The sequence below is a fragment of the Chaetodon trifascialis genome, chromosome 22 (assembly GCF_039877785.1).
Source record: "Chaetodon trifascialis isolate fChaTrf1 chromosome 22, fChaTrf1.hap1, whole genome shotgun sequence".
Lineage (NCBI taxonomy): Eukaryota > Metazoa > Chordata > Actinopteri > Chaetodontiformes > Chaetodontidae > Chaetodon > Chaetodon trifascialis.
The window spans coordinates 20276936-20303041 of NC_092077.1; the positions used below are offsets into that span (position 1 = coordinate 20276936).

Genomic DNA, 26106 nt, shown 5'->3' on the forward strand with positions numbered 1-26106 from the left:
TTTGGTACCAGGTGTGTTGTTGCCTTTATTTGCAGGTGTGTTGTTGTTTTTATTTGCAGGTGTGCTGTTGTCTTTATTTACAGGTGTGTTGTGGTCGTGTTTGCAGGTGTGTTGTTGTTTTTATTTGCAGGTGTGTTGTTGTTTTTATTTGCAGGTGTGCTGTTGTCTTTATTTACAGGTGTGTTGTGGTCGTGTTTGCAGGTGTGTTGTTGTCTTTATTTACAGGTGTGTTGTTTTTATTTGCAGGTGTGCTGTTGTCTTTATTTACAGGTGTGCTGTTGTCTTTATTTGCAGGTGTGCACGTCATTCATGCTCTCGCAGCGCCTGCAGCGGACGTAGCAGCACCAGACGAACTTGCACTCGCAGCGCTCGACGTGTCTCACCACGTGTGTGTTGTATCCTCGGCCGCAGCACAGCAGCGTGCAGCCGTCGGAGCCGGTGGAGGTGCGGTTGCAGTGGCGTCCTCTGGTGCCGGCGATGCCGCGCTGCTGATCCTCCAGGCAGTAGTTTGGAGACCAGTTGAAGAAGATGAGCTGATGTTTGTCGACGGGGAGGCGGCGCGGACTCTTCTTCCTCGCCTTCTTCCTCGAGCGATCCGACACCTGAACACTGCGCTCGTACTGCTCCTTCAGGTACACGCCGACATGCTCGAAAGGCGCCATCGTCTTCCAACACGTCTTCAACGCACAGGAGCCAGAGATGCCGTGACAACGGCAGTGTGTGTTCATCTTCCTGTGAACTGCCTGAAGGACAGAGAAGACACCGAGTGAAGACATGAAGGACTGAGAAGACATGACACAGAGTGAAGACATGAAGGACAGAGAACTTCTGGCTCTGCTGTGTCTTTGAGGTTCTTTGAGGTGGACGTGTCTCTGCTGTCTTTCACTTTGTTTATCGTTGAACTTGGACATAAAGTTTACGTCCACAGATGTTTGACACGACAGAAAACTTACTGATATTTGTTCTGAGTAAAGATTTTCAAAACATGGACAAACATTTGAGGAGACGTAAGAAGACGTTTGTGTCCTCACCTGTCGTCCCGCCTCACTGTTGTGCTGGTTCATGGTGGTCGTGGTGTACCCTCCTCTGCTTGTCGATATGTTTTTGGTGTTGTCAATGAACCTGCGGCTGAACCAGGTCCCGTATTGGATGTGGTCGGAGCAGCCGCCCCAGTGCCAGCCGTCCTTCGGCGAGACGCTGCCCTTCAGCCGACCATCGCAGCTGCACTCTGTCAGGTTGCCCTGACTGCACGAGCGCGTGACGGCATGGACCAGCCCCGCCGCCATCACAGCGTAGATAAACGCTGTTTCTCTGGTTCCTATGGGCCGAGAGAGGGGGAGGGTTATCGTGACATCAGGGTCAGCGTGACATCAGGGAGGGTTAGCGTGACATCAGGGTTAACGTGACATCAGGGTTAGCGTGACATCAGGGTCAGCGTGACATCAGGGAGGGCTAACGTGACATCAGGGTCAGCGTGACATCAGGGAGGGTTAGCGTGACATCAGGGTTAACGTGACATCAGGGTTAGCGTGACATCAGGGTTAGCGTGACATCAGGGTCAGTGTGACATCAGGGAGGGTCAGCGTGACATCAGGGAGGGCTAACGTGACATCAGGGTCAGCGTGACATCAGGGAGGGTCAGCGTGACATCAGGGAGGGCTAACGTGACATCAGGGTCAGCGTGACATCAGGGAGGGTCAGCAGGACATCAGGGTTAGCGTGACATCAGGGAGGGTTAGTGTGACATCAGGGTTAGTGTGACATCAGGGAGGGTCAGCGTGACATCAGGGAGGGTTAGCGTGACATCAGGGTTAGCGTGACATCAGGGAGGGTTAGCGTGACATCAGGGTGAGTTAGCGTGACATCAGGGTTAGCGTGACATCAGGGTGAGTTAGCGTGACATCAGGGTTAGCGTGACATCAGGGTGAGTTAGCGTGACATCAGGGTTAGCGTGACATCAGGGTGAGTTAGCGTGACATCAGGGTTAGTGTGACATCAGGGTGAGTTAGCGTGACATCAGGGTGAGTTAGCGTGACATCAGGGTGAGTTAGCGTGACATCAGGGTTAGTGTGACATCAGGGTGAGTTAGCGTGACATCAGGGTTAGTGTGACATCAGGGTGAGTTAGCGTGACATCAGGGTTAGCGTGACATCAGGGTGAGTTAGCGTGACATCAGGGTTAGCGTGACATCAGGGTTAGCGTGACATCAGGGAGGATTAGCATCACATTGGGGGGGTTAGCATCACATCAAGTACAAATTCAAGAGGAAGAACACAAATGCTTCCAGATGTGAATAAAAGTGGTAAAACACTTCAAGCAGCTCGCTGAGCATGTTTGCTTCCTCATATTTACATGTTTCCTGTGAAAGCATGCAGCTAGCGAGGGACTTGTCACATACATTCGTTTGTGTTTACAGGAACCAATTGCATCATGCAGCTAATGTTAGCGGCCCCATCAACAGATGCTGGAGGTCAGACCACCGAACACAACCAACAGAGGCCAGTTTGACTGAAACAGGGCCGAGGTGGTTTTCTCCTGGGGATGACTCAGCTACTAAGACTGCTAGCTGCACGGCTAACTGGGATAACTGCTAACAGATGCTAAGTGTAACAGCTGTTAGCAGTTACTTAAGCAACAAACAAAGATGTCTGTGGAATCAGGGCTGCACCTCATTTAAACTACTAAAGAGTTTTTTTCTGCTTATAAAACCTCCACATGATCTACATCAGCATTAAAACTGTTTCCATTAAGTTTTTCTTTCTGTATCACAAAGTTAAAGGTGCTTCAGTTACACCTGGGCTCAGGTGTGTTTAGGCTCAGCTGAAGGTTAAGCAGTGCTGAACTAGTTAAAAACTAACTAGAGTGAGTCTGACAATCTGAGTCTCATGTCCTAAATGGCCGCCACACGGAGGACAGAGCCTGTCCTCTGATGCTGTGTCCTCGTCCTCACCGCTCGTCAGCTCGTATCCGAACACCTGCGGCTCGTCCCTGGTGGAGCAGTTCCACCTCTCGTGTCTGAACTGGCTTTGACACTCGGCGATGGCCAGCCGGGCTCCGTCCTGGATGCTGGGCAGCAGGTGCGGCTTCCTCCGGCACAGGTCCCGCTGTCTGTGGCTCAGGGGGAGGTCAGCGCAGCCCAGCTTCTCCGGAAGTCCAGCCGAGGCCACGCCCAGCCACCTGAGGACAACAGCGGCGGTGAGACAGGTGTGGCTGGGTCAGGACAGTACGCCAGACTTGGTTAGGATTATTCAGGGTTTTTAAAACGTTGGTGTTGGTGAATGTCAAAGCGACAAAAAACATTTTTAGTCAAATTCAAATAAAATACTGGAACACCGGTCGGGATTAGCAGGCCTGCACGGTGTGAGATGAACTGTCCTTTCATGGATTAAATGTCTTGGTTTATTTCTAATCTGACATTTTAACAGTTATTTTCTCTGGAATTTGGATTTTCCTAAATCTGTCATTTATCGATGAAGAGGAGCAGCTTCCAGTGCTGAAACTGGACATGAGCATCGAGTTAAAGACAAGCTGTTCAGATAATCCTGAAGATAATCCAGACAGTCAGTTTGGCCTAAAGTTCACTTTCTGAACACTCACATCCAACGAAACACGACATGAAAAAGACATTTTACTGACAGAAGAGCTCCTGAACATGTCGTAAAGATTGTCCTTCAGCCCTAAACAGGAGCTGAGCAGGTCTGAGTCCTGGTCCTGGAGCACGGAGCCTGAAAACTCTTGGTTTTCAGGCTCCGTGCTGACACTATGCTGTCCCACATTTTGAGATTTTGAGATGAATTCTTGTCTCCACTGAGCAAACAGACAGATCAGTGAGAAGAAAAGTTAAAGTTAAATAGAACGATTTTATTTGCAGTGGATCGAAAAACAAACAAACAAACAAACAAACAAACAAACAAACAAACAAATAAAATAAAATAAAATAAAATAAAATAAAATAATAAAATAATACCTGAAATAATAACTGAAGCCATAAACTCGCTGTTTCCTGAATGGACTTTGCTTCAGTGGATCTGGTTAAAACCAGCAGATCCCTGAGGGCAGATCTGATGGACACCGCGGAAACTGGATTTATTCAGAAAATTCCAACTTTCAACTCGGTGTTTTTATTGAAATAAGTAAACTTTGGAAAGTGCTCGCACTGCAGGGACGGATCAGAAGCCTTAAACTGACCCTTTTTTCTGAAGAGTTTGGCTGCGCTGGATCAAAGCGACGCGCGTCCGGCGAAAACTCCGAGGAAACTTTTGGAAAACCCAGATTTTAACTTCGCTCTGTGTGTTTTGTGGGGAAAAATCCGGTACAGACTTTGATTCAGTCCGCGCGCTGTGAGCGAACCGTCCCTCTTAAATTGACCCTTTCTTTCCTGGAGTTTGTTCCCGGACCGGCGGGGTCATACTTACATCCAGCTGGCCCTGCAGCACAGGGGGCACACGGACACCAGCAGCAGAGTCAGAGCGCACATGTGTCGGACTTCACAGCTCCGTCTCTCCATGACCTCTTCACCTGTCTGATCCGCCGGGCTGCGCTCTCACTCTGTCCATCAGCGGGAGTCCCTGTCTCATACCAAAACCCGGTCCAGGAGCGCATTCGTGAATCCTGGGCTCGGTGCGTAATGGTCCTCGGCGCGCGCAGTCCCTCTCTGACTGTCGGCACTGATGTGAGGAGGGGGGACCTGGTTTGGCCTCCAGGCCAGCTGTGGTCTGCAGGAGACGAGGCAGGACCATCTGAGTCCCGAAAATTCCTCATTGGACCAGGAGAGGATTCATATTCAGCAGCTGACGTCACAGCTGGACGCTGATTGGACGACCAGAAGGATCAAAAAGACAAAACGCAGAAAGTTTTCTGGATATTTATGCGACACTTGGTCTATAAAGATTAAAAAGATCTTCAAGGAATAAAAAATTTAACTGAGTGATTTTTCTTCAGAGTTTGGTGAGAAGGTTCACAGAGTGAGAGAGAGAGAGGCCAAAACACCGAACACCAAACCCAAAGAGCAAACCGAGCTCCGGCCAAAGGTTTGCCAATTTAACACCTCACATGAGCCGATTTTACGTTTGATCCGTGATCGAGACAAAATAGATTCAGTCAACTTCTGTAAGGAAGTGACAGATTAGAAAACTCTTAAACAATCGATTTTTGAACGGAGTTTGGTTTTGGGGTCAAGATTAATCATGGTGAGACATGAGAGCAGCCAAAACAACTACGATCCCAAAATCAAACCAAACTCCAGTCAAATGTTTGTCAATTTAACTCCGTGGACATTAAAAAATGGTTCAAAATTCAAGACATTTTACAGCTGAATTCATTCAAGATCAGAGACGACTGACAACCAACATTAGATATAAAAAGAAAATATGAATCATAAAAAAACAGATTTTTGGTTCAGATTGGCCAATAATAAATTAATGAATGATGATCTTTTCCATCTCATTCATACTGGGCTTTAATCAGAAGTTTTTGTTCTGACTGGAAACAGAATTTTTCATGTTTTTTTCTCTTCAAACTAAGACGAGTGAGTTCAGATATGAAAAGAAGAAACAGTCACTTTATCACTTTCATGGCAAAGATATATTAAAATGTATAAAGACACAATTTGCACAGTTTTTAAAAATAAAATGCTGAAGTTTAAGGTAAAAAAAAGTTCTGAAGTGAACATCTTGAAACATTCATGGAATAAAGAAATAAAGAAAATGAGTTTTATTAAAAATGAAACCGATTTCTCGTCTTCATGGTTGAATTTGTTCAGGATAAATTGTGTTTGTGTCCGTTTGCGTTCTGGTCAACATTTTCATAAGAAAATAAAGAACAGAGAGGACTCTTAACATTCATATAAATATTCATATATTCTGTTTTCCAGAGTGTAAACATGTTGAGAGCTTAAGGCACAAAATACATCTGTAGAAAAATATAGAAAATATAAGCAGAAGGTCACGTAAGACGTTTGTCTCTCATGATCAAGATCATCGAGTCTTTGGTGCTGAAGGTTTTCAGATATACACGATAAAGTCAGTGAATGAGGTATAAAGTCTGTGTGTGGAAGCACGAAGAGGCTGATCTGAGGTCAGCGTCAGAGAACAGAGCCTGACTGACGCGAGCTAGCACGCGCCAGAATACTGAGTACAGAAATACTGCAGAGACCTGTAGCCGGTCTGCAACAAAAGCTAGGAAGTACTCATAAGAAGTACTGTGCAGTAAAACTAGCAGGTGCACATCAGGAACTCGCCGGCGCACTTTGGTTGGTGCTCAGCAGAATGTGGCTGTAGCATCGGAAGCTAACTCTGCTGAAGCTAACTCTGCTAAGGCTAACTTTGCTGAAGCTAACTTTGCTGAGGCTAACTCTGCTGGAGCTAACTCTGCTAAAGCTAACCTTGCTGATGTTAACTTTGCTGGAGCTAACTTTGCTGAGGCTAACCTTCCTGAAGCTAACTCTGCTGAGGCTAACTTTGCTGAAGCTAACCTTGCTGATGTTAACTTTACTGGAGCTAACTTTGCTGATGTTAACTTTGCTGGAGCTAACTCTGCTGAGGCTAACTCTGCTGAAGCTAACTTTGCTGAGGCTAACCTTGCTGATGTTAACTCTGCTGAAGCTAATTTTGCTGAAGCTAACTTTGCTGATGTTAACTTTGCTGAAGCTAACTTTGCTGAAGCTAACTCTGCTGAAGCTAACTTTGCTGGTTCTCAGACACTTTCTCAATCATGGGAAACTTTCGGTCAGACAAACTATAAGTTTTCATTTTGGAAGTTTACTTTTTCTTTCTGAACGTTTCTTGTTTTGTGTTTGACATTGAAATGAAGGGACGGACAGTCCTGAGTCCTGCAGGACAGAGCGGGACATGTTCAGCTTTCAGTCCCTTTCTGTCCTTCCATTCATCCTCCCCTTCACCGACACCCTGCTAACCTTCAAGTCCTGCGGCAGGTGAATGACACAGGTGAGTCCACACACACACACACACACACACACACACACACACACACACACACACACACACACACACACACACACACACACACATTCGTTTGTTCAGTTTCTGGTTCTGGGACACAGGCGGCTCAGCAGGATCTCAGAGTACACCTGGTTCACTGGTCCTCTCACGTGATAGGACAAGGCTTTAGGCCACGCCCTCTGCTCTGCATCCAGCACGGTTGATTGGCTGCTGAGTTTTGATCCTGCTCTGCCAGATCTGGTTCTGTTGGCTGTGGACGTCGTCTCGTCTGAAAGTCTGGAGGACCAAAACTTCTCCACCTGTCAGGACAGAAGAAGAGACGCCAACACCTGGTTTGATACCTGCGGAAGAATTTCTAATTTCAAGTTTCTAATTTTCTAAGTTGTGATATCCAATCAGAAAATCACCTTGTCAGATTGGTCCAGGACTTTTCTGATCAGGTTTGGACTTGAAAGCTGAAATCTGGCTTTTCATTGGTGGAGTTTAACAAGCTGCTGCGTTCAGAGCGACGTTTGTTTAACAGTGTTTGAAACATCTTGTCATCCTAAAACTGGTCTGAACAGAGATTTGACAGAATCAAACATCTGTCACCTGATTGTTGGACAGATGTTCACAGCTGAGTCTAAATGTGTTGAAACCAGTGCAGATGCCACAGCGTCTCTCTCTGTCTCCATGGACCAGTTAAAGACGTCACATGACCCTTTAAGGGATCAACAAACGCTCTCAGTGAGGCGGCGTTACCTCGTGAAAATGGCAGGCACATCGTCCCTGCAGGAACTCTTTGTATCGACCCATGGTGATGCTGAATGTGTCGATCACCTCGTACCCATGATGCTTTGCTGTGGCGATGAGGTTACGGTTGTCTGTGTAGAGCTCCTGGATCTCGGTCTGAAAGAGGTCCATGTCCAGGTGCAGACAGAGGCCGTTAATTTGACGTGGACGCGGCGTCATGTTTCAGAAAACATGCAGAAACAACGAGAATCAGAAACGTACCAGACTGAGAGAGCGAATCCCGTCCACAGGAAGGTGGAAGCCCATCCCCAAAGACTTGACCACCACCACGACGTCACCGAGAGACTCTCTGAGGGACGGACAAGGTGGACGTGTTGTCATAGCAATCAGCTAATGCTAGCATGCCAACACGTTGACCCAAGACAGTGAACATGAAACACTGTACCTCCTAAACATCAGCACGTTAGCATCGTCACTGTGAGCACGTTAGCATTCTGATGTTAGCATTTAGCTCAAAGCACCACTGCTAGCATGACTGTAGACAAACCAACATTTATTTGTCGAGTCCTTTTGTGTCTAACGCTAATGGGAGAAACGGCGTCCGAACAGAGAATTTAAAACGTTTAAATTCTGCTCAGGTGTTTGCTGTCGTGACACGTCAACACTCTGCTGTCGCTGCAGGCGTCGGAGCAGCTGCTCACCTGTTCAGCACCTCTCGGATTGTCCTCAGGTGATCGGTGTTGAGCCACTGGACTCCTCCCACCACCAGCACTGTCAGGTTAGAGTTCGCCAGAGGTCGTGACCTTTAGGGAGGAAACTCACCAGTAAACATCACATGACCTTGTTTCATACCGCCGCTGAAACCGCCGGCGTCGGTGTTCCTCGTCTCACCTGTCGAGCAGCTGCAGCAGAGCCTGTCTGAACGTGGGTCTCTGGCTCTTCTCCAGCCAGAACTGAGGGTAATACGAGTAGCTGACCAGCGTCCGTCCTCCGTTCAGGTTCCTGTAAACCAGCGTGTGGTGAGCCTTCCCCCAGTCCTCCAGACTGGAGTTCACTCGCTCCATCAGGAAGTACATCATCCCCCGATTGGTCGAGTCACCGATGAACAACACCTGAGGGGGGAAGGGATGATTCGTTTATACACCTCGTCCATCAGGACACCGTGTGGACAGAGGTCCACATGTTGGACCACACACTGTTTGACACTGAAGTGTCATCACGCAGAAGTCCACCTCCAACCGTCCTCACTTTAAAGTGCTGCTGCTATGACGTCACAGTGATCACATGACCTCACCTTCCTGTCCGTCATACAGTCCTGCAGCAGAGGACGGTGGACTATCGGGTGATAACAGCCGTCTGGTTGCCAGGCAACCTCCCGCCAATCACATGTCCTGTTGTCAGAACAGCTGAGACACGGAACCACCCACTGACCTGAGACAGGTGAGACAGAGAGACAGGTGAGACAGAGGGACAGGTGAGACAGGTGAGACAGTTCGGTGAATTTACTTTGTACACAAAGACGAGTTCAGGGACAGACTGGTCCATTAGACACAGGAAGTGACATCAGACCTGCTACGTGTCCTGAGCCGCAGGGCTGAAGTGAACTCTGAGGCTCCATGAAGGGCTGAAGACCGCAGGGCCGATCCGGCTGAACCAGCAAACCACAGTCCTGAAACAGAGTCCAGAACAGGAAGGGGGTCAGTTTTTGCTCAGTGAGACACACAGAGGACCGGTGTGTCCACTGTCCACTGGAACATGGTGACATTCAGACAAACAGTCGTCCGATGGGTCCAGCCATCTCAGGCCGAGGACACGACTCTGAAGTACTGACAGATGTCCCAGAATGCAACAGGGCCACAGTGAGGTGGCAACTCCTCAGTCTGATCGATGTCTTGTTTGGGAGCAGCGAGCAGCTTCTTCTTCTTGACTTCCTGTCCTCATGACTTCATGTCTTTCTCCTCTGACCTCTTTCTCTTCTTCTGTTCTCAGCTGTAAATCAAAGCCTTCTTCTTCTTCTTCTTCTTCTTCTTCTTCTTCTTCTTCTTCTTCTTCTTCTTCTTCTTCTTCTTCTTCTTCTTGTCACAGATCTCTGGTGAGCGTCGTCCCATTAAACTCTCCTGATTTCAGAGGTCACAGGTCAAATAAACCCGACCGGCTCAGCTCAGGGGCCCCGTGGGAGCCGCCACGTCTGGCCCCGACTTCAGAGCCGCCGCCGTCACGCACACACACGTCCTCTCAGACACACACTCTTCTTCTTCTGCTGCAGGTTTCGGCGCGGCGGCGTCACATTCCGCACGCCGGCGTCGCAGCTCACAACAAAGTGCAACAAGAAAACTTAACAGGGATTTTCTTGTTCGTACCTGAGCTCAGTGTAAACGCTCAAACAGGCGGGACGCTGGTCTGAGATCAGCCGCCGCCGACCGCCAAAACACACTGACAGCACTGAGAAACACCAAAAACACTGACGCCGCCTTTCATCCCACAACAAGCGTCCGTCTCAGAGCTCGCTGCCACGTCGACGACTCAGCGCTTTGTCTCTGTCCAAAAGCTTTTCAGAATAAAACAAGACGAATCGTCCTGAAGCACACACCGAAGACAGAAGACAGACAAGAAGACAGACAAAATCAAAGGAAGAGGACAGACAGGTGAGACGTTTGACCACCAACAGTTTAAGATGAAATCCGTGCTTCCTGCTTCTTGTTAAACGTGTTATTCTGAATGAATGAGAATGATGATGATGATGGTGTTTATTGTGATGAAGCAGCTGATGAAGATGAAGATGAAGATGAAGACTGTCTGATTTTGGTGTAAAAGTTGAGCTGAAGAGAAAAAGATGTTGTTTTTGATGTTTGTGTGACTTTAATCATTTGACTTTATTGTTTGATTTATTCATCTGGTTATTGATTGAGCTGTATATTGATTATTGATTGATTGTTGATTCATGTATCAAAGGTACTTTATACTTCACGCTGTGAACAATGAAAACAGTATTAGTGTGTTCTTAAATGTGTTTTACTGCAGTATTCTGTCTCTCTTGTCCCTTCTTTCCTGAACTTGGACGGGTCTGATTTCCTCTTTTCTCTGTCCTCACTTGCTTTGGGCTGTTTGTGTTCAGAGCTGATCTGAGGTCAGAGATGAAGTCCATAAAGTTTTTTATAGAAAGTGTCCTAAAAAGTCCTGAAGGACGAGGAAACAGTGTCTCAGTTCAAAGTGAAGGTCTGATTTTGTGCATCGTGTCCAACAGAAACAGAGAAATAATCCTCAGTTTGATCAAAGAGCTGAGCTGAAGACATGTGACGCTGTGAGACGATCCGGATCAGGACGAGGACACGCAGACGTCCTGAGGACATACAGACAGACAGAAAGAAAGATTCTGTTCTTCATTTAGTTTGAAGAAAAGTGAGAGTCAGATTTAATCTGGTTTGTCCAAACTGTCTCTGTGTCCACACAGTCAAACAGAGTTTGACGTCAACATTCACGTTGACCATAATGTCTTCTATACGTTTATAGGACAGTTTCATTCTGAGTGAGACAGATTCAGTGTTTAACTCCTCCGGACTTTGACTTCACTCAGCACTGACGGCGTTTAACTGACGGCCAATGAGGACGCTGCAGGACAATGAGGACGCTGCAGGACAACAAGGACGCTGCAATCACTGTTAGGTCCACAGGCTAACATCAGAGCCAAAAAGAGCTAAAAGCTAAAGTGTGAAGGACAGAAAAATTAGTGAGGTGAAGGAGGACAGCGGTGGTGTCCTGTGGTCCTGGATCTGGTCCATGTGGACCATCAGCACAGATTAGATCATGACTCAGAGATTCAGGCCAATTTAACAGAGTGATCCTGAGAAATACCCACAGTTACGTAACGGACTGAGTGTGAGGCCTCAGTCCTTTCAGGTCATTGTCCTGACTTTACTTTGACGCTTTGACTGAAGACATGTTTGACTGGAGGACAATCATCCCTGTCTCACATGTCTGTGGTCCTCAGAAACATGTGAAACATCATCGCTCTGATCTTCATCACTTTGTCTTCCTGTCAGAAGGACGAGCAACAGAGACACATGAAAACGTCTCAGCACAGCCTGGTCTGCATCCTTTGAGGACATCGTCCTCTGGAGACCACAGATGTCCCCCCAGTCAGTGTTTGCTGGCATTTGTTGGATGGAGCCAGTTTCTTCTGGTCTGGTTTGGTCTGCTGTTACAGGAAATGAGGCACAAATGTTCAAACAGCACCAGCTGATGTTTTCTGCTCCACTGAAACCACGAGAGAACAAAAGGCCGCGAGCTTTCGGCCTGAAACCCTCAGAGCTGGTTTACGGCGCCGTGTGAGGGATCCGTCCTTCGCTCGCTCGCTCGCTCACTCGCTCGCTCAGCCGTCTGCTGTTTGCTCCTTTAATCACTTCCACGTGTTCTCACAACCAACCAGACGAGCCAGAAACACAAAAACACAAACGTCCATTTCTGACACTTCAAACGTTTTTTCTTCACGTTTTTACTTCATGAATCACTTCCTGCCCCGCCCACAGCCCAGCAGCCAATAGGAAAACAGCCGACCTACCTGCAGGAAGCTGCACATCACGTGATCTCCGAACGTGGGCAGGCTGGGTCGGCTTTCGCGGTACACGTAGACGGTGTAGATGGTCATGACGGCGGACTCTCGCTCGCCATCGTTCGTCACCAGGATGCTGATCCTGCTGTTCCCGAGGCCGACCGGGTAGTTTGCCATCCTGAAGAAAAAAAAAGCCCGTCAATAACCTGTTCTGTGAGGTCAGAGGTCAGGGGTCAGGGTCCCGGTCTCACCTGGGGCCTCGGTGCTCGTCCAGGTGGACGCGACAGGCCGGACTGACGGTCTCTGGCCGGATTCGAACCGTCACCGTGTCAAAGGTCACTTCAGCCCGATACTCTTTCACCCGGGGGCTGAAGGTGGGGGTCAGAGCGAGGGGGGGGTCGGTGTAGATCTGTCTTAGGTGGGGGTCCACACAGGGACCTGAAAGACGCACCAATTAAACCAATAACAAACCGACGTTGAGTGACTTCACTTCCTGCGACCGCAGGCCGCCTGTTGGTCAGCAGTAGGTATATTAATGGTTGTGTGAGCTGCTCTCACCTTCATCCTGTGAAGAAGACCACGCTGACTCCTGATTGGCCAGTTCCTCTGTCTCTTCAGCTCTGTGGGAAACATGAAAGCCGTCGTTCATCTGTCACTGAGCAAGCTGCTGATTGGTCGACAGCTTACAGACGGACTGGACTCACCTGTGGCTCTGGTTTCTCTGGAGCTCGTAGAACCGACTGATCCTGATCAGAAGACCAGAGACGCTGGAGGAGGAGGAGGGGGAGGAAGACGAGATGCTGGGATACAACTACAGAGAGAGAACACACAGTCACAGTCCTGCTCTGAGGAGGACATCTCACTGTCCACCAGAGTCCCCTCATGAGGGTCCTGAACCTGCTGGATCTCATGCTTTGATCAGAGACCAGCAAAAGACCAAGATCTGATTGACAGTGAGGAGAAACTGATCCAGTTCTTCCTGAACGTCTTCAGTCTGGAGACACAGAGTGAAGGACGGTTGTCTGTCTTACTGTCAGAGGACTGAACCGTCCAGTCTGACAGAGGACAGATAAAGTGCTGAGTCAGCTGGACAGTCTTCAGATGAGACAGAATGTCTCATCAGTGTCTCTCTTTGAACTCTAAATATTTAACTGGACAGACTGAGACTTGTGAGACAAATGATGGACATGTTTCCAAATCTGAGGACATTCAGACTCTTGAAAGAGTGAGTGAACAGCGTTTGATGACTCACGTCAGAAATACTTGAGTGTACAAACATTTAGACTGCAGGACGCAAAGTACACAGCGTGTACTTCATCGGGACGTGTATTTGTACACAGTGAGTGCGAGCTGACGCAGGATGTTTACCAGTCGGAAAGCTGAAGGCGTCTTCATGCGCTGCTGAAACTGAAGCAGAAGAAGAAAGTCGTCCTCTGACAGACAGACGCTGTGTGTCCCTCTGCAGCCGCCGTCCTGACCACAGAGAGACAAAGTACGGGGACGCAGTTCAAAGTGATGATCTCATCAGTTTCAGCTTTCTGACGCTGAAACACGAAACGGATTCATTTTCTCTGTAAAGTCAGCTGTGCGCCGTCTCACCTGTCTCACCGGTGCCTCTGAGGACAGGGGCGTCTCTGAGGACAGGTGTGTGTGAGACGGCAGCAGGAAGTGCAGCGTGTCCTCCAGGATCAGGTCTTTGGTGATCTGTCCCTCAAACGTGTCCTCACTCAGAGGAGAAAATGTCAGATCAGTGTCCACCTGAAGAAGACAGATATCATGAGTGTGAGACGAGCTGCTGACCTCTGGTGGACGTTTACCGTCAGTTCACCTGTGAAGACAAACCACCTGAGACTGATCCCAGTACAGTTTGTCCACTGCTGATCTATTACAGAGGAAGAACAAGTGGTGTGAAGATTGAGCCTTTAAGGAAGAGACGTCCTCCTCTGAGGAAGGACAGGGGACGAGGAAGGAAAGGAGGCGAGGAAGGAAGGATAAGAGCTGGCACAGAGGCAAATTAATAAAGTGAGAAAACAAAGAAGGAAGTAGGAAAGGTGAAGAAGAGGTGAGAAGGTGAGGAGGAGGAGGAGGAGGAGGAAAGGACAGGAAATGAGGAGTTAGGGAAGAAGGAGGAAAGGTGAGGAAGCAAAAGAGGAGGCAAGAAAAAAACAAGAGTTAGTTGTGACAGAAAGGAAATGATAAACATTTCCTAAACAGAAAGAAAGGAAAAGAGAAGAAATAAGGAGACACAAGTGAAAGAAGGAGGTCAGGGAAGGAAAGAAGAAGAGGAGGTAGGAAAGGAATGAAGGAAACATTGTCAAGGAAACAGGATGCAGGCAAAAAGTTACTAAAACAATAATTCAAAGTTTGTATTAAATCTAAGAAATTCTGAACCAGATCTGAACATGTCTCTCACCTGTCTGTCTCTCACCTGTCTGTCTCTCACCTGTCTGTCTGTAACCTGCCTGTCTCTCACCTGAACGATACACAGATAAAGGAGCGACCTCTCTTACCTGGACGACGACAGGTGTGATGGAGCCACTGAAGAGCAGAGTGAAGGTCAACAGCTGGTAACACAACACACACCTGAAACAATCAATAATCAACAATTATCAATAATCCACCAATCAATGATCAGAATCTCAGAATATACCTTTCAGACACACACACACACAGACACAGACACAGACACACAGACACACAGACACACAGACACACACACACACACACACACACACACACACACACACACACACACACACACACACGCACGCACAAAAACTCTGTCCTGTGATTGGACAGTGAACTCAGGTGTGGACATGTTGCAGCTGCAGAGACGTGAAGTGATGAAAACGTCGTCCACAGAGTTCCCTGTTTGTCTTTTTTACCTGTTGAGCATTTGTTGCCTCTCATTGGTCGACGCAGCAGCCTGCAGCACTTCACCTATCACCTCCTTCACCTGCCCCAAAGCATCATGGGATGTCGTTGGTCCCAGCTGCTGCAGCAGGAAGTTCCAGAGCTGATACAGGAAACGGAGACTTAGAGACTTAGGAGATGAGTGTCTTTCACAGAGCGTTGGACAGTTTAAAGCCTGTTCCCTGTTTCCGATCAATATCAGATCGATCAGCACTGATGAAGATGATCAAGATGAAACTAAATCAATGAAAAACTAAAAAGACAAAGAGACAGAAGGATGACTGCTTGAACACATCAGAAATATTACTACGAATACTACTACTGCTACTACTGGTGTTTAACCTTTGTGGCCCGCCCCCTCTGCTCCTGATTGGTCATCACCACGCTGATGTCATGCAGGAAGGAAGTCAGCGGGTTCACTGAGGTCACCAGGACGTAAACATTCACCATGGCAACCAGAGCAGGAGGCGGAGCTCCGACAGGTGAGTGACTGTGGGAGAGAAGAGGATGAGCGCACGCAGCAGGTGTATTTATCTTCAGGTGATCTGCCTCAAGCTCACCTGTCGGCTCCCACAGAGTCCTGAGGAAACTGCAGCTTGTGATTGGTTGATCCACAGGAATATGGTCTCATGGGTAATTCAGATCCTGAGAAGCACAAACAGGTAGAACAGGTAGAGTCTGTGGGTGGTTAATCTTCAGTATAAACATTATTCACATCAAAACGTCAGGTGCTCACCTGGACAGGTCACATGAGCTGTTTCAGACTCACCTGTCAGGTGTGAGTGAGTGTAGAGGCGACAGAGACCTCCACCCGCATCAGAGAATGCCTCCATCACCCCGGGCAACAAGTTGACCTGAGGACACAGAGGGACTGGTGAGTTCACTACAGCTCAGGTAACACTGTCTCCGATTGGCTGGAACACCTGTTCAGGTGAGTCTCACCGTTTGATGATGCTGCAGGTGAGAGAAGGAGATTCTCCTCAGACAGCTCCTCTCTGAACTGCTGAGACACAGCAACAGGCTCCACCCACTCACACCTGTAACCATGGAGACAAGGACAGGAAGTCACACCTGTTACCACGGAGACACAGACAGGAAGTCACACCTGTAACCTGAAAACCTGACCTTTTTTTACTGTTGATGTTGAGAGAGAAAGAGACAGACACAGGCAGACAGATAGAGGGAGACACAAAAGGACAGACAGAGGGAGTCAGATGGAGGAGAGACAGGAAGACATCTGTCCAAACATGGACTCATACAGAAACATGAGGAAGTGATCGTCAGCTAACAGGAAATGTTAGACAACAATAACAAGAACAACAAGAACAACAAGAACAAGAACAAGAACAAAAACAACAACAACAACAACAACAACAACAACAACAACACAGTCTAAACTGCAGACCAGTAAGACCAGTTTACAGGAGCAGCTAACGGCTAGTGCTAATGGTCTCACAGCTAGTTCGCTAGCAGAGAGACGGGGGTCCTCTGACTGAAGAGCAGCTGGTCGTCACTCTGTGATTTATGAGGGTTATAAAACACAAACCGTCTCCTTCTTCTTCTTCACCCCCCCCCCCAACCCAACCCCCATCTGTTTACTAGCTCAGAACAGGCAGACACAGCTGTCAATCACCTGACACACCTGTTCTTCAGACAGTGGCATGTTTTCTTTCATCTCACACTTTGGGAGGTGCAGGTAGATGAGTTTGCTGCTACAGAGCCTCGTTGTCTTCAGCCACTTCAGTGAATCTATCCTGTTAAAGTCTGCTCAATTAGCTGTTAGCAGCTCCTGTTAGCGGCCCCTATTAGCACTTAGCTGTTAGCAGCTCCTGTTAGCACTTAGCTGTTAGCGGCTCCTGTTAGCGGCTTCTGTTAGCACTAAAATCATGACGTTCTGCACCGTCTCTTCAGTGAAGTGGATATCTGGAGGTTCATTGTGGACGTGAAGAAACGACGATGTGTGCAAAGATCGTGTGTGCGGTGTGAGCGTGGAGAACTTGTGATGAATCACACAAACCAGCCATTGATCTGCTAACAGAAGTCTAAATGTTCATACAGCAGAAGCTACAATCAAGCTAACAAAGCTAACAACGTCAGTGAGAATGAGGTGAACTCAACTACACAACAAATACAAACAAATCATGAACACAACAAACATGAAGAAAACACTCAAAACAACAGGAAGCTAATCAGAGAGCAATGTTGGGGTTCCCCCCTCCAGTGTGCAGGGGCCCAGCAGAGGGCGCTAATGCTCCAGTGCAGAAGCTTCTTTTTCAATCAAAAGTCAAGCCATTGTTATTTTACAGGACCTGATGTCACCATTCTTTTCAAAATAAGACATTTCTGTCATTTCCTGTTCAGAGTTGACAAACCTGAGAGAAAAGAAAAAGTTTCCTCACGTTTGAAACTTCACAGGACAGGAAAACTACAGGGGCACATTTGGTCCATTTTCAGCTTTTAATGATGTCTTAAAGTCTCTCTCTCTCTCTCTCTCTCTCTCTCTCACACACACACTCACTCACTCACACACACACACACACACACACACACACACACACACACACACACACACACACACACACACACACACACACACACACACACACACACACACACACACAGTCAGTCTGAGGGAAATTTGTCCACTTTGACCTACAGCTGCACAGGAAGTCTCCACCCAGCACACACACACACACACACACACACACACACACACACACACACACACACACACACACACACACACACAAAGATATAAAAACAAATACACACACACTGAACACACACACTAACACACATGCATGTATACATAACTTATGGGGACATTACATTACATAGACTTGCATCCTGGAAAGTTAATCAAAACCACTACATGCCTCACGTTAACCTTAACTTTAACCTTAACTTTAGGCTTCATCCTAAACTTTAATGATTTACATTATGTGGACCTGCACGTTGTCCCCATGAGGAATGTGACTGTGTAAACAGATTTATGTCCCCACAGTGTACGGAATACATACCACATACACACACACACACACTCACTGAAGAACTGATAGTATGACACCACACACACACAAATACACACACACACAAATACAAATACACACACACACACACACACACACACACACACACACACACACACACACACACACACACACACACACACACACACACACACACTAACAACAGCAGCACCTGCAGCGCCCCCTCAGGTCAGACAGTGGACCGTTACCGTGGTTTGTCCTCAGGACGCTGCTGGTCTCGGCGTATCTGGACAGCTGCACCTCGTAGTCCATCTCCTGCAGGACCCGCTGGTACAGCTGGACCTCCGTGTCTGAGACCAGATGTCGACCCGTCAGAAGCACGGCCTGACGGCGCCGAGGCTGCGGCTGAGGTTGGACCCGGACCTGAGGAGACACGGAGAAAAAACACGCTGATGTTCATGATTCACCTCCACTGTGATGAAAGTCCTGGGTCAGGTCCAGGATGCGGTTAGCCTAGCTTAGCACAAAGGCTGGAAGCAGGGGGAAACTGCTAGCCGGTGTTATGCTGGGCACAGTTAGCTAACATGAGCTACAGTGTGTTAGTGTTCTGCAGCTGATGTTAAGGCAGAAATGTTGGACCTGCTCGTCCCTTCATGTCCATGAAAATGTGCTGAATCAGCAGGTTTGTTACTGTGATCATGTGACCCTCGAGCTCACGTCCTTCCGTCTGTTGCTGTGGATTCCTCGGTGTCTCGTTTCAGTCTGTGATTGTTTCCATCTGACAGGAAATGTCGAAGCTCAGTCACAGCGAGGGAAAGCAGCGGCCTGCTGCTCGCCATGTTTCCGTCCCAGCAACAACAAACACGCTTTCTTCTTCTGTGGGAGGAATAACAGAGCGCTCGCGGCCTCCTCTTCCTCTCTCTGTGAGCGAGAGCAGGCTCAGGTCACGGGGAGGATGAGGAGGAGCCTCGTCCTTCAGGCCGTTCAGACCCTGAACCAGAACTAACAACGAGCCTGTTTCACAGGTTTGATTAAGTTTGAACGAGCCGCCGACGTGTTTACGTGCACTTTAACGAAGAATCAGTCACCTGATACGAAGCTGTGGTCTGACAGAGTGTGTGTGTGTGTGTGTGTGTGTGTGTGTGTGTGTGTGTGTGTGTGTGTGTGTGTGTCAGATAACATGAACTAAATATAAGTCCTGCAGGGTTCAGTGCCGTCAGCTCTGCAGCATCAAACGTTTGACATCCTCTCACGGGTCGTTGGTTTCTTCTGCTTCATCGATGATCAGGCTCTCAGCGTTGGACCTCCACTTCCCATCATGCTCAGGGGGATGTAAACAGGAAGAATAATGTTGCCATGGAGACAGTCAGTCAGCTGTGAGCTGTTTCCACTCAGTCAAAGTGTCTCCATTAACATTCTGCTGAATAAGCTGTTAGCAGTTAGCTGTTAGCAGTTAGCTGTTAGCAGTTAGCTGTTAGCAGTTAGCTGTTAGCAGTGTATGGCTGTCCAGACTGTGATACTGAAGAAAACTGAAAAACATGAAGCTTCTCAGGGAGGTTCCTCAGAGTCTTCTTCTCTGGTGTCTCAGTGGATTTGTTCTGATTGGACATCAGAGATAATGATCTCCACAGGAAGTGATGTCACACTGGACGATGTGTTTCCTGATGTGACTGACTTGGTGCTGAAGGAGCTTCTTTCCCGGAGGAGAACATGTTAGACGTGTCTCTGGGACATGTCCTGCTTTGATCAAAGTGTCCTGCAGAGAGTTCGGATATGTTTCTGGTTCCTGGAAACGGAGACAGAGTGACGCCTCCTGTTTGTGCCTGTCAGTTTATAACGTTGCCGTGGAAACACACGTCTCTTACGTAAAAGAATAAAACAGAATATTTCGGGTGAACCTTAAATGTGACGCGGACAGACGGACGTGGACTGATGAGACGCACCGGCAGGTGAAGGACGAAGGATCCGGGTGAACGGGGCCTGTGAGGAGACTCAGGCTGAAACCTGAAGCTGGGTCAGTGAGTTTGTTTGAAACCACAGAAGAAGAAAGTCGTGCAGCAGAGCCGACTGAAGCCGAACTCTGTTGAACTTTGTCTTCACGTCGTCCTCCTCGTGTCTTTGTCCACTTCTGATCTGCAGTCAGTTCGAGTCCACAGACTGAAGAGAAGCTGGCAGACCTTCTGCTTTCAGTCTGACTTCAGCCTCTTTTCTTCCTCTCATGGACGACGGAGGCCAACAAACGACCGCGAGCAGAAAGTCTGTCAGAGTTTCAGTCGACTTCAAGTTACAGTTCAAATAAAACGCAGTGGTTTTCGTTACACGTTGATATTTATTCAACTGAGAAACGAGTCAAACTTTAAATGGTTTCAGTGTTTAACAGCTGATCCAGGATCTGCAGCTGACACATAAACACAGAAGAAAAGCAGCATCAAGAGGAAATACTCAAGTGAAGTACAAGTACCACAAAGTGATACTGAAGTACTCAGTCTGAGAGTTTGGGTCGTCCTCACCTCAAGACGATGAAGCTGAACTTTGTGTCCACAAACAGAGACACTAACGAGGTCTCATACCACAGAGCGCTCAACCGAGGCGCCATCATCAGCGTCACATGACCGGAGACTCCGATCACATGACGCTCGCCTGTTAGCACGCCGCTAACACCACATCACAGACGCTGAGGACAGACACCCAGGAGACAAACATGTCCATCAGCTGCATTTTTTAAGAAACATTCCTCCTGTGGTGCGCACACACACTCACACACACACACACACACACACACACACACACACACACACACACACACACACACACACACACACACACACACACACACACACACACACACACACTGTACAGTGTCATCTGACCTGAAGTGTGTGTGTGAACGATTAAAACCTCACAAATGTTCAGTCTGGAGTCAGTTTGTTGCTGGGAAACGTCTGCAGCTCTGTCCAATCAGAGCAATCAGCTGCGTAAACAGGAAGTCAGCGCAGCATAACGAGCTGGCACGACGTCCAAAATCTGCAGCCTCAGAGGCTGAAAGACCAACGTGGAGGTTTTTCTTTGACCTTTTTAAGAAAGCAGCAGCAGCAGCAGCAGCTTTACTCTAAAAATAGATCTTCTCCTTCTGTCTTTAGCTCAGGAGACAGACGGCGTCAATGTTGACATGCTGCAGTGGTCCAAATGCTGCTGGACAAACTGACGTAAGTTCACTTCATGTGGAGCCTGAACTCCGTTCACACCACAAGCGTTTCACGTGTCGGCTGCTGCTTTAAAGGGAGCAGCTGTCGTCACCTCAGACCTCCAACGTCTCACGGCTGCGATGAGACAAAGCAAACACAGAGAGGAGGGTCAGCCCAGTTTGACCAGCCACACCTGACCACATTAACAGCCTGAGAGTGTGTGTGTGTGTGTGTGTGTGTGTGTGTGTGTGTGTGTGTGTGTGTGTGTGTGTGTGTGTGTGTGTGTGTGTGTGTGTGTGTGTCAGCTGTCAGCTCACACTCAGTCATCTGTCAGGAACTGTATCCTCCTCTGATTAATGATACAAATATTTGGATCTGGGACACTGAGGACCAGGACACACTTAAAATACCCAACACACATACTAACAGGATACTCTGACTCTGATTGGTCCCTCCAGCTGTCTGTCATCCTGCAGTAAAATAAAACCTCTTGCACGCGGCCATTGATCCCCTCATAATCTAAAAATACTGCAACAATGAGCCAGCAGGAGGTTTGACCCAGCAGGCTTCCTTTCTTTGTGACAGGCAGACGGTCCATTCAAAAGTCCATTTGAAAATCTGTCCTTTTAAAGACGCCTCGCTTTCAGAGAGCTGATCAGGAGTCAGTCGGTCAAATCAAACAGCACTCACTGTTTCATGGCAGATTTTTAACCTTGGCAAAGGCTTTTGGTCCGTCTGTGTTGGAAGGAGGCTGTTTTTTCAAAATGAACTATTGTTTGATTATATTTGTGCCAAACTTCTGATAATTATATTAAACATTATTGTATTTAGGTTTTAAACTTCAAAGCTTCAAAACTTCTGAACAAAGTTGGTGATATACTAGTTTTGTCCATCGCTGAATTCATCTGGCTTCAGTTCTGTTCTATTCAAGTCAAAGACTGTGTGTATATACACATATACACACACATATACACACACATATACATATACATGTATATACGTGTACTGATGTTACATTCAACATGAATTCACACGTTCATGTCGTCATTCTGTTCCACAGTTTGGTTAAACTGAAATAAAATGTTTGTTTTTTTTTGGCGCCTCGTTTAAGAGAAGATCTGAAAAGTCAGAAAAGTCAGAAGTCCAGATGTAGAAATTTGTTTGGTGATGAACTCGTTTTCCTCAAAAAAAAAAAAAAAAAAGCTGGATTCAAAGTCTGAGTACGAGCTTTTTCCAGAGCTTTCAACCCTCCTCATGGTCCTCCTCTACACGCAGCTGAGAGCTCTGCAGGTCACAGCAGCAGCAGCAGCAGCACCGGAAGCACGCGCACACCTGAGCGCAGGTTAAACTCACCTGTGCGTGTCTCTGTAAAGCCTCCAGAGTAGAAATGAACCTCCTGGTCTCCTCCATCTGGACTTCATCTGCCGGCTTCCTGCTTCGGATGTCGGCGGCGGGCTGCTGCTGTCCGGACCGGAGGCGGTTCCGGGCCACCATCAGGGTCTGGTAGAAGAGACAGACCGCGACCCCCAGCAGCAGCAGCGGGCCGGAGCAGGACCGGCGGCGGAGCAGCATCCCGGCGTCCCTCAGGAGGAGTCCGCCGGCTGAGGCCAGGAGGCACCGCATGAGACGGCCGATCCTTCACTTCACATTCCTGAGGGCTTCACCTTCATCCCTCATCTTCATCACCTTCGTCTCCTGGTTTCAGGTTCACTTTGCCTCAAACATCAATGTCAGAGAGTTTGTTACTGACAGCTTAATTTCAGAAACTCTCTTTGGTCGATTCTATTGATCCCGGATCCAGCAGTGAATCTGGAGGAGGCTGAAAACGTGTGAACTTCAGTTGGAAGTCCAGAGAACTTCAGCTGATGACCAAACCCAAAGTTAAAAAGCTTATTTTTCTCTGTGGTTTGGCGACATGCTCGTTTCATGAACGCGTCTCGGCTGGACGTGATTCAGTGCGACGGGTTTTCCTGGAATAACGAGCCTTTCAATCGGTTGTATCGACGCCGGATGTTCCGGAGGATCCGCGGGAGTCTGGAAAACTACGAACTCCTGCTGACAATCCGGATCAATCAGACTTTAAAGGCCTTGATCCTGCAGTCTGCGCTCTGCGCGCAGCGGATGGACCAAAAGCAGGCAGAGAGCCGCCGGGACGCGCGCGGCCGAGCTGCATCTTCACGTGTCTCCAGAGACAGACGACCAGAAGACACCTCAAAGACAACACGTCTGCATTCAGGCGAGTGTCCTCCTGCTTCGTCTCAATCCAGAGCTTCAACTTCAGCGTCTGTGCTGAACACCGACGTCCGTCAGCGGATGAAAAGTCAAAGGAAAACTGGACTCTTGACGGACGTCAGAAGAATCCGTCCACAGCCTGTCCACAGCCTGTCCACAGTCTGTCCACAGTCCGTCCACAGTCCGTCCACAGCCCGTCCAGCTGAGCGCTTCCGTCCACAGCTCGAGGTGAAAGTGGAGGAGAAGCTGCTGAAGTTTGTGGCGTCGGTTGAAACGCAGCAGCGCGGCGGTGGAGTCTGTCAGACCATCTGGTTTGAGTTAAATCCAGCAGAGCAGGAAAAAGGAGCCTCAGTCCTCACGTTTCAGTCCGTCCTCCGCTGGAGGACTGGACGCTGGACACGCTCTTCTTCTGCGCTTTGTTTTCCACTCAAACAGGATGAAACTCTCTGCTTTTCTGCGTTTTTCAGTCCGGACAGAAAAACTGCTGCTGCTGCTCTGTAGGAGGTCAGAACCTCCTCACCCTCCTCCTCCTCCTCCTCCTCCTGCTGAAACACTCTGAAGGCTGAGTTATTTCTGGAAGACACACAGACCGTGTGTGTGTGTGTGTGTGTGTGTGTGTGTGTGTGTGTGTGTGTGTGTGTGTGTGTGTGTGTGTGTGTGTGTGTTGGTCAGTGAAACATGTTTAGAATCTCTTGTAAAACTCGGCAGAGATGAAGTATTCAGATATGGTAAAAGTACACACACAGCACACTGTCAAAAATACTCTGTTACAAGTAAAAATCCTGCGTTGAAAGTAAAAGTATGTCAGTATAATGAGGAAGAAGTACTTTAAGTAGTGAAGTAAAAGTACTGAGTGCAGTAAAGTGTCTCCTGTGTCTGTTGTCCTCTTGTCTCTGGTCTCTAAGATCATTGTGTCTGTTGTCCTCTTGTCTCTGGTCTCTTAGATCTTTGTGTCTGTTGTCCTCTTGTCTCTGGTCTCTTAGATCATTGTGTCTCCTCCTTCATGTCTCAGCAGGACGTTCCTCATTTGAACTGAAACTAAAGATTCTTTCCATTCTAGATTGATTCAGCTGAAACGTCAGATTTTACAAACTTCTTATGTGTTTTAATGTAAAAATCTTAATCTGTAAAGTAACTAAAGCTTCAGAAAAATCCAGTGAAGTACTCATGTAATGTATAAGTACCTCAAAGTTGTACTTAAGTACTTGAATAAACTGCTTTATTGAACTCAATTCTAAACTTTCTGATGTCAGAAATCAAACCTTCAATTATTGCTATTAATACTGCTCCTGTAGTACACAGTATTACAGCAGTAGTGCTGTGTACTACAGGAGCAGTACTGGGCACAGGTCCAACACTACATGAAAAAAACTACCACTGCGTACTACCACTGCAGTCCTGATTCCATTCATTCATTCACAAAAAAGAACCTGAGCACACCTGGATCATCTACACTTGTATGGATATCCACCTGATGATGATGATGACGATGATGATGAGGTGTGAACCGCTGTGAGGAGACATGCCTGTGAGTACACACGTCCTTCTTTATTGGTCACCTGTGGACGGCAGGAAATGGCTGCCCGCCCAGGTGTGAACACACCTTTCTGCTGACGAATCGTCTCAGTTTACTGCAGCAGAAAACATGAAGGTTAAAGGTGACTTATGGTTGGACTGTTAAAGGTGCAGAGTGAGGACGCTCACCTGCCGCCTCACCTCCGGATCCTCAGGGTGGGTCCTGGCAGTGGATGAAGGTTCTGTTGGTTCTCCGTCAATAACTGGACTCAAAGTCAGAAGTTCAGTTCTGTGAACTCCTAAAAACACTGAGATCACTTTTAAAGAATTGTTTCAACTCGTCATCCTCACTTCAACCTGAACACACCTGAACACACCTGAACGAGTCCGGACTCAGCGTGGATCCATTCAGCGTTCAGCCTCTGATCAAAGCAAAGTTCTGAAGAAGTCAAACAGACTCTGAACTCTGATCCAAACGATCAATTCAAAGTATTGATCCAAGTCAAAGATGTGACTGAGGACCTGCTGTGGTTCTGACGCTCTGCTTTATCGTCCACTTCACTCCAAACGGGACCAGAATTTACTGAATGAAAGACTCAAACTGAAGACTGAGACCACAAACGCATCATGAAATTGTCTGAGGTCACAACTCACCTGAGGAGTCATTTTCCCATAGACTTCCATACAATCACAGCCCTCTCTCGCCCCCTGCTGGCCATCATGCCGTCCACCCTTCAGACTGACTGAGATCCTGTAGAGGAAGGAGGTCTCACTCTGCTGAACTACAGGTCGTTCAGTGCAGCTGCAGAGTGGAGCGTCTTCCCTCACACAGGATCTCTGATGACTTCACTTCATTAGCATTTGTACAGGTGAGTGATGTCACCTGAGCACAAGCTTTCAGCTTCACACACACACACACACACAGTGTCTACCTGCAGCCCCACAGGTACCTGTGGTCTGACAGGTGAGCTGACAGGTGAGCTCTGAGACTGAATGAAAGCAAAAACTAATCAAAGACAAACTGAAACCAG

The 26106-nt window shown here is 47.9% G+C and overlaps 2 protein-coding genes across 2 annotated transcripts; both read right to left on the reverse strand.

The window, feature by feature from the left end:
- Positions 1-142: 142 nt before the first annotated feature.
- Positions 143-4620, reverse strand: wnt16 (wingless-type MMTV integration site family, member 16). Its single transcript, XM_070991999.1, has 4 exons — positions 4416-4620; positions 2951-3177; positions 1032-1318; positions 143-743 (listed from the first exon to the last, which is right to left on the reverse strand). Exons 1-4 carry the CDS (start codon positions 4505-4507, stop codon positions 285-287), a joined length of 1065 nt encoding a protein of 354 aa, XP_070848100.1. The 5' UTR covers positions 4508-4620; the 3' UTR covers positions 143-284.
- Positions 4621-5574: 954 nt separating this feature from the next.
- Positions 5575-23092, reverse strand: cped1 (cadherin-like and PC-esterase domain containing 1). The gene is made up of 21 exons (XM_070992121.1): positions 22682-23092; positions 18392-18566; positions 16096-16190; positions 15923-16007; positions 15714-15798; positions 15496-15643; positions 15126-15256; positions 14751-14823; positions 13840-13998; positions 13609-13713; positions 12945-13051; positions 12799-12860; positions 12492-12678; positions 12250-12418; positions 9261-9360; positions 8986-9122; positions 8583-8803; positions 8393-8494; positions 7953-8040; positions 7701-7847; positions 5575-7258 (listed from the first exon to the last, which is right to left on the reverse strand). The coding sequence occupies exons 1-21, from the start codon at positions 22949-22951 to the stop codon at positions 7037-7039; spliced, it is 2868 nt and encodes a 955-aa protein (XP_070848222.1). The 5' UTR covers positions 22952-23092; the 3' UTR covers positions 5575-7036.
- Between the last annotated feature and the right edge of the window lie 3014 nt (positions 23093-26106).